Source organism: Lutjanus erythropterus, chromosome 15 (assembly GCF_056507025.1).
Source record: "Lutjanus erythropterus isolate fLutEry1 chromosome 15, fLutEry1.hap2, whole genome shotgun sequence".
NCBI classification, from domain to species: domain Eukaryota; kingdom Metazoa; phylum Chordata; class Actinopteri; order Lutjaniformes; family Lutjanidae; genus Lutjanus; species Lutjanus erythropterus.
The window spans coordinates 6044962-6057583 of NC_139331.1; the positions used below are offsets into that span (position 1 = coordinate 6044962).

General features: G+C 42.5%; 1 protein-coding gene across 7 annotated transcripts in view; it reads left to right on the forward strand.

Moving 5' to 3' along the window:
- Positions 1-12622, forward strand: part of enah (ENAH actin regulator) — a 187180-nt gene that overhangs the window by 147613 nt on the left and 26945 nt on the right. For all 7 annotated transcript variants that reach the window (XM_084738273.1, XM_084738272.1, XM_084738270.1 and 4 more), the window contains one exon: positions 7744-8066. In XM_084738273.1, the coding sequence (XP_084594399.1) occupies positions 7744-8066 (323 nt within the window). The remainder of the gene's footprint in view (positions 1-7743; positions 8067-12622) is intronic.

Here is a 12622-nt window from a genome sequence, read left to right on the forward strand (position 1 = left end):
ATCTTTGCGTAGAAAAAAAAAAAAAAAGCAATATGATTAAAACCGGGGAACCTCTTCTGCCTGATTCGACTGATTTTACAAACCATCACAGCGTTACATCACGAGCTGTGTTTAATCATGAAGCTGCTTTTACGGCGCAGAGGATCCCACTGGGACTAATCAGGCATCAGAGGGAATATATAACTGTAGATGAGGGAGTCCCCCCAGAGGAGACCGTAAACTCCCCAGAGACATGGCCCTGCCACGCTTCCATCAGCCATAAATCCAGTTTACCCCCGTGTGTCTGTAATTACATCAATGGACCGCTGGGACACCGTGAGAACTGGGCCAGCATGAGTGTGACCCAGTACAGTTTTTAAAAATTTCTTTCACTTTTCCATCCTCCAGCATTGTCTGTCTCTGTTTGACAGAAACAGAAGACAGATTAGACGGGCAGAATCCCATGCTGTATTCTATAAAGGATCTGGGAGTCGGAGAGATTGAGGTGTTGCAGACACAAAAGAGAGAATCTTCTCAAAATCCTCTTCACACCTCTCGCTTGTATCTGATTGGTCAGGATAATCCTGCGGAGCAGATCTGTGGATCTGAGCTGTCTGCAGCCGTGTCACAGCTAAGCTCTGCAGGTTTGAGGGAATTAGCTTGAGTGCTGCTGCTTATATTCGCTTTAATCAGTCATAATGCAACCAAACACTGCGTTGGGTGAATCAACTGATTAGATGCTGTAGTTGTGTAGACGGGGAGGCAGAGAAGACTTTTAAAATTCTACCTGTTTGTGAAAAGACCCTGCAAACACATTTAAAGATTTTTGTTCAGATCTCCATTGTTAATCATCTCTTTACGTTCCCATTTGTTGACACCCTGGTACAAATGAAACGTCTTTCTTTCACTTAATCAGCTCACACCCACATCATTTGTGATGTCTTAAACGGGCTGCGTTTACACTCGTCATTAACACGCAGAGAAAAACGTAACTACATTATTTCCATTTGCAAAGACCTTTATGCATTGTTGTTTTAGTAGCCAACACGCTGGAACAAACACACACAATGTGCACAAAGAAAGAAAGAACTTACTGGGTGATTCCACCAAATACGGCGCATCTCTGTCACGGTTCTGATCCGTCCTCTGCGTGGCTGCAAGTCCCACCAGTGGTGTGTCATAAGCGTTTTGGCAGTGGACCATTTTGCTCGCCTGAGTATGTTTACTCGCTCAGATTTTGTTGATTAGGTCCTCTTTCCTTGCTCTTTGTGCTTCTTCAATTGATAAGCAGGCTACGTGGTTAAATAGTTTATTTTCTGCCTGTTTTTATGATTGTGAGTCTGCACAGGGTTAGGGTTAGACTCGACTGTGGCTGGTGGAATCGCAAGCATTGTCTAGAATGGTCTCGGATCACTAGGCGACACAGCCATGTTTCTCCGCTCTTAACAACTCACAAAATGAACATTGTTTTTTTAAAGCAAGTCTGGGGACTTTCTCCACGGGCAACAAAGAAGAGCCTGTATTTGTTAGAGTTTACTGTATTTGTAACATTTGACATGTTAACCATCAATAAAATCCTCTTTCATAAATTGTGAAATCTGGTTTAGAAGGAAAGAAACAACTTATTGTGTTGCATGTAATGCTGAATTTACAAGAAGGCACAAATAATAAAGAATTTACTAGAACTGTTTCACAAACTTCATTGTGTTTTCTCCTCACTCAGTAACTGCCAAAAGGGCAAGAGTTTCGAAGGGAGTGTGGGGATGTTGTGGTTACTTGTTCTATGGTGAAATCAGCTGAATCAGACAGTGTGTTCACAAACATCTACTGCTTATTGTCAATTGTATCACTGTAGACCAAATGATACACTTACAGGATATCAGTTTAGTTGACTCGCTGCTGAAAGAATGTGGTCTGAGAGATCAGATCTCAGCACATAGTCGGTGCATGTTGGGTGCATTCATGTTAATATCAGGTGTAAACGGGGCCTGAGAGAACTCTGACGGCAGTCATAGAGTTCTGTTTTTCCTGTGGTTGCTGCCATCTTGGCAGTTTCAGGAGCCAGAATTACCAAATTTGGGCTAACTGATCACCACCATGTATTAGCCTGTAATTAAGAAAACATACCTCGCTTTTTGTCTTAATGCATTTTTGATTAGAAACCGAAACATATAAAGTTGCTACAAGGACACAGCCAATCACTGCAAGTGTTCTTCATAAAGAAGAACCTTCCAATCGAATGAAGTACTTCACTTCAAGAGTACTGGTATTGGCACTGGTATCGTGTTTTTTTTATTTTATTTTAAAATTAGGAGGTGGTCATCCTCAGGGGGCTCCAGACAGTTTTAGGGGAGGGTTAGTTAGTTATCAAAAGGAGATCATATAGAACAGCCTAAATGTGTGTGATTTGGTTTAAGAGGTAGTCTAGAGATACAGTATGTGGGAATTTGACTGTTGTTCCTGCTTTCCCAGAGCCAGAAACTAATAAAATCCTTTGGACAGGCTTTTTTTTTCATGTAGTTGGAGTCTGCGGTTATGCAAAACAGTAATACTAGTCTATCTTTGCTCAGTTCCCGAGTGTCTGTGGAGTCAAATAACAATTATGATCCCATAGACATCCAGGAATTGAGTGAAACTAAGCAAGTAAACTAAGAGGGGGGGTGTCTTTGACAGACAAAAATCAGACAAAGGCGCCAATGATCTGGAAAGATTTTTTTCTGAAAGAAGGCTAAGGGAACAAATTAAGGATTATATCAAATCTTCAGTACTGTCTTATCAATGGAGATGTGGATTTTTTGGGGGGGCTGTGTCAATGAAACGCTAATGAGCAACACGATTCAACAAACAGCAACAGGCACTGCACTCGAACACACTGAAGTGGCCTGGGAAAGTAGCCCAGTATGTGCCAACTCGTGATGACCTAATTTGCACAGAATGATGCCAACTCTCTACAATCTTAAAAATCATCATCACGTCAAATTTAGGAACTGAACTGGCCAATAAATCTGCTCCCCTGGCTTCAGTCGGTGAAGTCCCCTGCTTCCCTCAGTTTGTAGAAAGGACAATTACATGTTGTGCAAAGCGCATAAAATATGTGTATTTGTGTTGCTTGTGTGTTGTTGAGGGACTCTGGAAGCAGGAAGGTTTGTCACAGCAGTTTGTCTGATGCATGAGAACAACGATTCCCAGAGAACACCTGGAACACAGTGAGGACAGAAGCGTGTGTGTGAACCTGCTGGTCCAAACATGCCCTCAGATGTGTGTGTGTGTGTGTATGTCACCAGTGAAGTGAGGCTTGTGTGTGTGTTTGTGTGTGTGTGTGTGTGTGTGTGTGTGTGTGTGTGTGTGTGTCACCAGTGCAGATGGGAGCAGAGGCAGTGAGTGTTTGCATTAAGCAACATTTATGCTGATGATTGACTTTAGGCTGTGAGTCAGCTTTCAGCAGAACAGGATGAGTGAGAGGGCACACAACCTGGCGGGATCTGACTTGATGTGTGTGCGTGCGTGCGTGCGTGCGTGCGTGCGTGCGTGCGTGCGTGCGTGCGTGCGTGCGTGCGTGTGTGCGTGTGAGAGAGAGAGAGAGAGTGCATGTTGGCACTTAGCTCCCTTTCCCACCGTCTCTCTCCTCGCTTGTGTAATTTATGAATGTAACTCTCGCTCATTTACAGCCAATGCAATTTATGACTGAGTAAATCATAGAATGTGACAAGACAGTTGAGGCTTTCCAATTAAATGAAAGATTTCCCAGGAACTGTGTTTGTGTGTGTTTGTGTGTGTGTGTGTGTGAACCTGACAGATTACAACCTCCCACAGTTTGCTTGAGCTCTCCCCCTCACATTGAGCTCTCTCTCTTATTCCCCTCATTCATCCCAACACACACACCCTCCCCAAAGTGTGTGTTTGTTGTTAAAAATCCTTCACACTACTTGTCAGTTGTGATGAGCGACAGAGTGTGTAGCTTTCAATTTATACATCGACTAGACACTGATTAATGTGAGTATGGACCCACATATCTTTTTTTACACATTCTGCATGTTAGTATGCTGAGTTTCTTTTGAGTGTCTTAAACTATTCAACTGTTTATTTTAGATTTTCAAAGTCTTTGGAAATTCTAAAAAATGCATATACGATGTCAAAGTATCTAATTAAAGGTGCAGTACATCATTTAGGATCACTAGATGTCAGCAACAACTGTTTCCTATGTAAAGATAAAGTGGAGTTCCGGCATTGCTATCCAAGCTTCCCTTTTTATCCAGGACGGTTGTGTGTGTATGTTCATGCGTGCGCACATGCGAGTCCCTCTCTGCACTCCCTGCATCCGTTTTCAACATGGTGGGCTGTTGAGTAACTTTGGCATGGCAGATCACATTTTGATTGACATCTTCCTCAGGAGTACCAGCACAGAAACTACGCTACGCTATATTTAAAATATTTTCACTGCTTTACCATCAGACTAGAGATGTTCCAACCATTTTTTTCCTTCCCAATACTCATTCTGATACCTGAACTTTGTATATTGACTGATACTAGTGTCTTAGAAAAAAAAAATATGTGTATATATATATATATATATATATATGTATATATATATATATATATATATATATATATATATATATATATATATATATATATATATATGTATATATATATATATATATATATGTATATATATATATATATATATATATATATATATATATATATATATATGTATATATATAATATGTATGTTATTGGTTTTTCTCGATTAATCAATTAGTTATTTGGTCGATACAGTGTCAGAAAATCTTTAAAAATGGTGGTCAAACCCAAACACCAAGATTTACTGTCAGAGAGGAGTAAAGAAACCAGGAAATATTAACATTGGAGATTGGCATTTAACTTAATAATCAATGAGTCTTTGCAACTCTAATCACTTCCAGGAAATAACTGCCTAATTTTTGTAATTTTTGTAAATTTCCAAGCGTAAATTTCCATCCATTCATCCATCTTTAACCGCTTATCCAAAAACGGGTCGCAGAGGTAACAGTTCCAGCAGGGGGCCCCAGACATCCTGAAAGATGAACTTTAGTGAATAATCGGTGTATTGATTTTGGGATTCTCTGTCTCTGAGTTGTGAGGACAGAAGATAAAAGTACGCTTGAGTGGAAAATAAGTGGGACTTTGTACTCAGGAGGGCTTGTGTGCTCACACATTGTTAACACCAAGAATCATTGAATCAACATTTTTATGGAATCATATAAGGCAAGACCCTGTGAAACAGCGCTTTGCTTGAGTCTTGTGTCCACGCTACATGAAGTAAAGACATCTGATTCATCACACCGTCTCGGTAATTCTTCAGAGAACCAGCAACTCTCGCTTTTTAGACAAAGAATTTTTACAACAGCGGCCTCTGTGGAAAAGAACCCGCTCCTTCTGTAGATATAAGGAGCTCATTCTAAGGTAATAACAACACAACGATTCTTATTCCCGACTGATTCTACATTATATATTGGCATATTTTGCCAATAAATCCTTGTTGATCTTAAACACTGGACCTTTTATATGACAATATTTGGAATCTGGATGTACATAAGACCCTAAATAGTTAGAAGGTTGTTGTGGATTTGTGTTTCCAGTGGCTTTAGCGCTGTTCCCTAAAACCATTTTCTCGTCTCTGAGTCAGCTGCGCTGCTGTTGATGCTTTTCAGCTATTTTTCACGCCCTGCGATGACGGCAGTAGTCACATTTTTATTCAGTCTTTGCTACATCTGTGGAACAGTGTGTTGCATACATAACCTCTATTAGCAGTTCTTGTTCTCATTTGATATTCTTGTAAAAACTGCTCTAACAGCAGCCCAGTTCCCCCACAGGGATCCTTTCAGTTTTTTTTTTCATCAGCTCTCAAATATAGTAAATAGAAATGGCTTTAAGTCATTTTCACATGCATGCACACACACACACACACACACACACACACACACACACACACACACACACACAAGGACCCAATTACACACACCACTGCTGCTGCTGCTGCTGCTGCTGCTGCAGTCTCACTCCTTCTTCTGCTGCCTTCTGCTGACACCTAGTGACCAAACATGGATCTGCAGCCACAATTTGTCATTAATACCGGCAGGAAAAGTTCCCTGAACGCACCACACTTCAGGATCATAAACATCATATATAATGACTTTGCATCAAATTAAAAAAACACAACAAACGAAAGTTTGTTTTATTTAAAATATCTTTGCCCGTTCCTCCTCTCAGATGGCTGTTGTGTGCAGCCGAGGGAGACATTTGGCCGCGGGCAGTCCCTCAACTCAATGTGTGTGTTTTTTAATGTGCCCAAATTTTTAAGCAAAGCTGGCCATGGTTGCATAACAGCATGTCTATTGTGCCTAAGAGCAATTATTATATAATGATGACATGTCTTATGTAATGACAGCAGTAATTGCCTGTAGGTCAGAGGGGTGAAGACAGGCCCCTCACTCATTTACTCCTTTTACTCATTCTGCTTGTCTTTGTCAGTTTGTCTCCCCGTCTGTCCCTTTAATATCTTTCACCTCATCTGTTTAAAGTCCTTCAAACAATGCTGGGAGTTGTAGTTCTGGGCTGTGGCCTACAGTGAGCTAATCAAAGATGAGTTACATTGTGACACTTCACAAGAGACGATAGATACATGTGACATGTTGTGAATTTTGCACTAATTTGTGTTGCCCTCTCATGTTCCCACTTGTCTCCTCTCCTCTTGTCGTTCTCTCCTCTCATCCTGTTTTCTTCTCATCTTCTCTGTTTCTCCTCTGGTCCTTCTCTCCTCTTCTCTCTTCTTACTCTTCTTTCTTCTCGTCCTTTTCTCTCTTCATCTCCTCTCTCTGTTTCCTCTCATCTTTTCCTCTCATCTTCTCTCCTGTTTCCTCTCCTGCGGTCCTTCTGTCCTCTCATCCCTTCCTCTCCTCTTCTCTCTTCTCCTCCTTCTATTTCTCCTCTCTTTATCTCCTCTCCTGTTTCCTATTGTGTTCTCTCCTCCTGTCCTCCTCTCGTCTCTCTCTCCTCCTTTGTTTCCTTAAATCCTTTCCTGTTCTCATCTTCTCACCTGTTTCCTCTCCTCTCTTCCTCTCCTCTCCTCTCCTCTCCTCTCCTCTCCTCTCCTCTCCTCTCCTCTCCTCTCCTCTCCTCTGTCCATCTCTCCTCTCTTCCACTCATTCTTCCTCAGCTCTCCTCCTGTCCTTCTCCATTCCTGCTTCCTCTCTTCCTCTCTTCTTCCCTCCTGCTTCCTCTCATGTCCTCTCCTCCTCTTTCACTCCTTCTCGTCCTCTTCTCTCCTGTTTCCTCTCATCCTCTCCTCTTCTCGTTCTCTCTTCTCATCTCTTCCTCTCTGTCTTCCTCTCTTCTCCTTCTGTCCTTCTCCTCCCCTCATCTCCTCTCCTGTTTACTCTCGTCTCCTCTTCCAATCCCTTTCGTCTTTGCTCCTCTTGTCCTTGTCTCCTCGCCTCACATCCGGTCTTCTTCTCATCTTCTCTCCTGTTGTCTCCTCCCCTCCACTTCATCTCCTTTTTCCTCCAATCTTCTCTCCACCTGTCCTTCTCTCCTTTCCTCTCATCCTGTCTTCTTCCTAATTCCTAATTCCTAATTTCAATTTCCAATATGCTTTATTGGCCTAAATATGAAAATATTTATTTTGAACAAATTTTAGATAAATTTGCGTGTGGAATCAATAAAAAACTGTTAGCTAATATCCTCTTCTGTCCTCCTCTTCTCTCTTCTTCTGTCCTCCTCCAGGCAGCTCCAGGAGCTGCAGAAGCAGAAGGAGCAGGAGCGCGAGCGTCAGGACCGGGAGCGTCAGGAGCGCGAGCGCCTGGAGCGAGAGATCCTGGAGCGTGAGCGACAGGAGCGCGAACGTCAGGAACGGGAACGTCAGGAGCGGGAGGCGCAGGCGGAGAGGGAGCGTCTGGACCGGGAGCGCCAGGAGCAGCAGGAGCGCGCCGAGCGCGAGCTGATGGAGCGGGAGAAGGCGGAGAGAGAGCGGATGGAGAGGGAGCAGCAGGAGCAGTTGGACAGAGAGCAGCAGGACTGGGAGAGAGGGAGACGCATCTCCAACGCCGGTGAGTGATGCACTCTGGTTTCCTTCATACACACACACTTATACACACACACACAAAGGTTTGAGTTGTTGAGGAGCAATCCTGCGACTGTTTGACTGAAGATGATTATTTTTTATGTCTTAACATTTGAAAATGTTGCTGCTCTGCGCAACAAATCAGTGCAGGTTGTCTTCTTTCTTATGTGTGTTTGGCATGGAGTCCTGTACATGGAGTGTGGACCACCTGACAAAGACAGACTGCACGCTGCATGGAGACATCAGTTAATAATGACTATTGAATATTTGAATGAGAAGCTTTTGTCCTTCATGAATTTCTCTCCAAATTAGATTTTGAACAGAAGTGTCTTGTATTAATATTGAGTAAAAACTGTGATGCAGAAGTTTGGACTGAGTTGAATTTGAGTGTGTCCCAATTCCATCCTACATCCTGACTGTGTACGTGCTGCCTTCAATTTAAACTCACAAGTGTGTGGTTGCAACACTGGAAGTCGTGTACTGTTCATCTAGAAGGCACCGAAGCCTGAAATGCAAGGACATAATGAAAATATGAGGAATAATATTTTCCTCAAATTTATTATTAAATTACGCAGAAAAACTGTAAAATTACAACTATATTAACTTAACATCCACCGAAAAATGAGCTTCCACCCGCCACGTTTCCAAAAACATTTGCGAACACACTGCGACTCCTGGACAACTTTCAGAAAATTTCTACTTCTGAGGTTGTGAATACCACAAGAGGGGGACATTCAGATGGACTCCATTTATAGCTGTATACAGTATACTACACATCATATAGTATTTAAAAAAAATCAACATTACAGCATATGATACAATGTTTGCTGTAATGCATGTCAATCAAACTGTGACTGTAGAGCAATGCCGGTAGTTAAATTTCCGAACGGACAAAAGATTTTCCAAGGATGTGATAGTTATTTAATGCCTGCTTCTGTTTACTGAGGGATGCACAGGCCCACAAATGATCCTCTCAGTGATGTGAAATTTCTATTATTATGTAGCTGATAAATAGAGCCAATAATACAGAGCCAGATTGTTTTCACTGACATAACAAGCACAGCACCCACACATGCCTTATGCACTGTAAAAGATGGTTTGCGATCCATCAGTGTTGTTGTGATCATGACGTCACCTGAGTAGAGCCGTTGTCCACTAGAGAGCTGAACGTGTTGTCCCCGATGTGGACATTATTTTTTTTTTACAGTTTCAACAGAAGACAACACAACATGTCTGTCAGAGTCAGAACTGTTCTTTTTCTGTTACAGTAGTGATGTCAGATAGATTTAGTTCAGCCAGAACTGTGAAATATTACATCACCCGTCTTCGATAACAACATCTGAGCCTTTCTTACCCTCAGGTGTGCGTAAACTACAGGTATATCAACTTCTTTTTAAACTACACAAATGTGGAAAAAAACATGCATCCCTGGTTTTACCACTACCCCGTACTTGTCTGACATTGTGCAGCCATGAGCAGCTCTTCCATTACCTTTGGCATTGCATTGTGGGAGAACAGTGTGCATCAGCATCACACTCACAGTTGCAGGATTCCTCTTTTGAGCGTATTTTAACTGTGAACACAAAACAAAACCTGCTTAGATTTAGCATGTAGTCTGGAGTTGGGACACATTAAATCATCGGGGACAGCAAGTTGAACTTAAACATAAAATATCGTTTCTCCAGTTCGAGCTTGTAGTCGAAGCTTTAATTAAGACATCAACTAAAAAAAATTAATTAGCTATGTTCAATCCATGTCTAATAAACCTGTCTATTACCTGGCATAACTGCAAACATTGAAGCTGTAGTGGTTGCAGGAAGGCGCTGCTGATTGAGAGTCTCACACCCTGTGGAGTGAAACTTGAAAGTGAAAGTGCTCTTCTCTTGCAGCTCTCTGTCTCTCTGTCTCTACCCGGTCAGAGCTGCTAGCTTCCTCTGTTAGCGCTGGGCGTCGGTCTGGCCCACGCTCTGCTCATCTGCCCACAGGCTGGACAGGCGCTCTGAACAGATTGCTGAGGCACTGGGGCATGGGGAGGGAATGAATGTGAGAGTCTTTGCACGTGACTTCAGGGGTGAGCGCTTTTTTTTTTTTTTTTTTGAAAGAGCGCCGCCAGCACCTGCACCAGTTAAACACACAGCTTCTGACACTTCTCCCACACACACACCCAAAAGTCTAATGAAGGTGTAATGGTTTGGGAGGAAACTATGAACTTCCTGCAAATTCCTCTTAAAAGTCTGTATTTAATCAACTTTGATTGTCAGATTATCTGGAGTTTTAGAGCATAAGAAGCTGATTTTGAGTGATGTTCATGCACAGCTCAGTCTCAGTCCAGTTTAGAAAGCGGACGAATATTAAATCCAGCAGGAGGAGCCACAGGTGGGACACACTCTGGTGATAAACCTGCAATGGATCGGCATTCGGCTGTGTGATAGGAAGGAAAATCTGCTACATTTATGGGAGTGGGTCAGTAGGGAAGGCAGCGTTATGTGACACGCTTCAGTGCCATGATCGGCCTGTTAGCATGCATGCATAAACACACACGTACACACACACACAGTTCGTTGGTGTTACTCAGAGGCTAAAAATACATCATCAGGAGGAATGCTGGTGAGAGCCCCGGGGATGAATGTGTGTGTGTATGTGTGTGTGTAAATGCTCCAGGAAAACATTTCACGTGTCATACACAATAACACACAGGAAACAAGCACAGCGGATCACACAGGAATGTAGGATCACGCACACAAGCATGTTCTGTTTCAGTCTGTTGGGTCTGATGTGAGCTTGTGATTTAACATTTAACACTGTATAGTCCTGTTTTTTGTCTTCCAGGGTAACCGTGTGTATCTTTTCAAGGGACGTTTCACCCCAAAATTGAAAATACATGTTTCTTTCCCCTCGGCCTGCAGTGTTATTTATCCATCTAGATTTTTTTGGTGTGAGTTGCATAGATTTGGAGATATCGGCCATGGTGATGTCTGCCTTCTCTCTAATATGATGAGACTAAATGGCACTCATCTTGTGGTGCTCAAAGCCATTTACTCCAGATAATCCACATCTCTACAGCTGATGTCTCCAAACTCTGCAACTCACACTCAAACTATCTAGATGGATAAATAGCACTACAGGGGAGGGGTAAGATCTGTATTTTGATTTGAGGGTGAACTGTCCCTTTAAACTTCAGCGGTTGCTGATTCTTCTTCACAAGTGAAGTCAAACGAAGAGCCTGCTGCTAACGTCTGGTGAAAGTGTGCATCGTCACTGTTTCCTTAATCAGATAATTGACTGACAGCATTGAATAAACCTTTTTCACAGCAGCCATATTGACATAAATGGTAGTTAAACACAGGCGTTACCAGTGATGCTAATTAAGGTCCCATTTAGTGTAGCAGAGCCTTTTCAGTGAGCCAACATGCACAGACTCAGTTTGACCTGAATGAAAAAGAACCTTAAAGAGGAAATCTGGATTATAGTGTGGTTCCAGTAAGTTCCAAGACTTCGATCCTTTCACAGAAAAAAAGCCTTGTCTGAGCAAAAGACGTTTTACAGAATGAAACTTTACAGTTGCTACTTGAAGCTGCCCCAGTGAATCTGTTCTGTAGTTTCTTCATGTATTCACAGAGCGGCTGAGGAACAACTTTTTTTTTTTGGCTTCTGAAAGGGGAACATGCAAGAAAAAGTTTAGGAACTCACTTGCTTAGTTTTATCAACCTGTCCAGCGGCGACTGGTGATATCTTCGTCCCGGGCTCCCACCTCCTCCCATCCTCTCGAGTCTCCGGTGGGAGATGTGCACTGCGTACATTCACTATGTCCAATAAACAAAATGAACTCACAGAGCGTCAAGAAATTAAACATCATCACACCTATTTTCCTTTTTAAACTGAGAAATACAACTGTACGCCTTCTTTCTCTCTTTGACCGAACTAAGACGAGCTTAATTCGCTCATTAACTCCTTGTAAAACACACTTCATTCAAACTCGACAGAAAAACCTGTAAAACCCCAAGCCGTCTCTGTTAGTCTGTCCACTGTCCCAACAACCACCAGCTACGTTTGGTTGAAATAAATCCTTAATTCGCCGCGTGAAAACAGTGTAAAGAGTCTGACTCTGCAGGCTGTTTTCCTCTCACTCCTCACCCAGCTCGGAGCACTCATGGTCCAGCTGACTTGGGTGTGCACTGCGCAGCTGTCACTCTGCAAAAATTAGCAAAAAAAAGACAAATGTTGCCCCAAAAATCGGCCATGGATGGATTTGTCCAATCGCCCAACTGTACCTGCTGCTTCTCCAAACTGGTGGCGTGTCAGCTGCTCTCTACTGTAGATGATACACTGACTATGGTACCTCATATAACCACATTTAACACAAAAATCCAAGCTATTCCTTTAATTGGTAACCTCTGTGTTTATCCGACTGTTTCATGTCAGTATAGATGCCATCAAAACGGTTAGCTGACGGTTAGATCACTCTGCCCATTTTTCCGAGCCACTTCTTTTTTAATTTTTGCACTTTCCTGTTTGCAGTTGTTCACTTTTTCTTGATGCGGC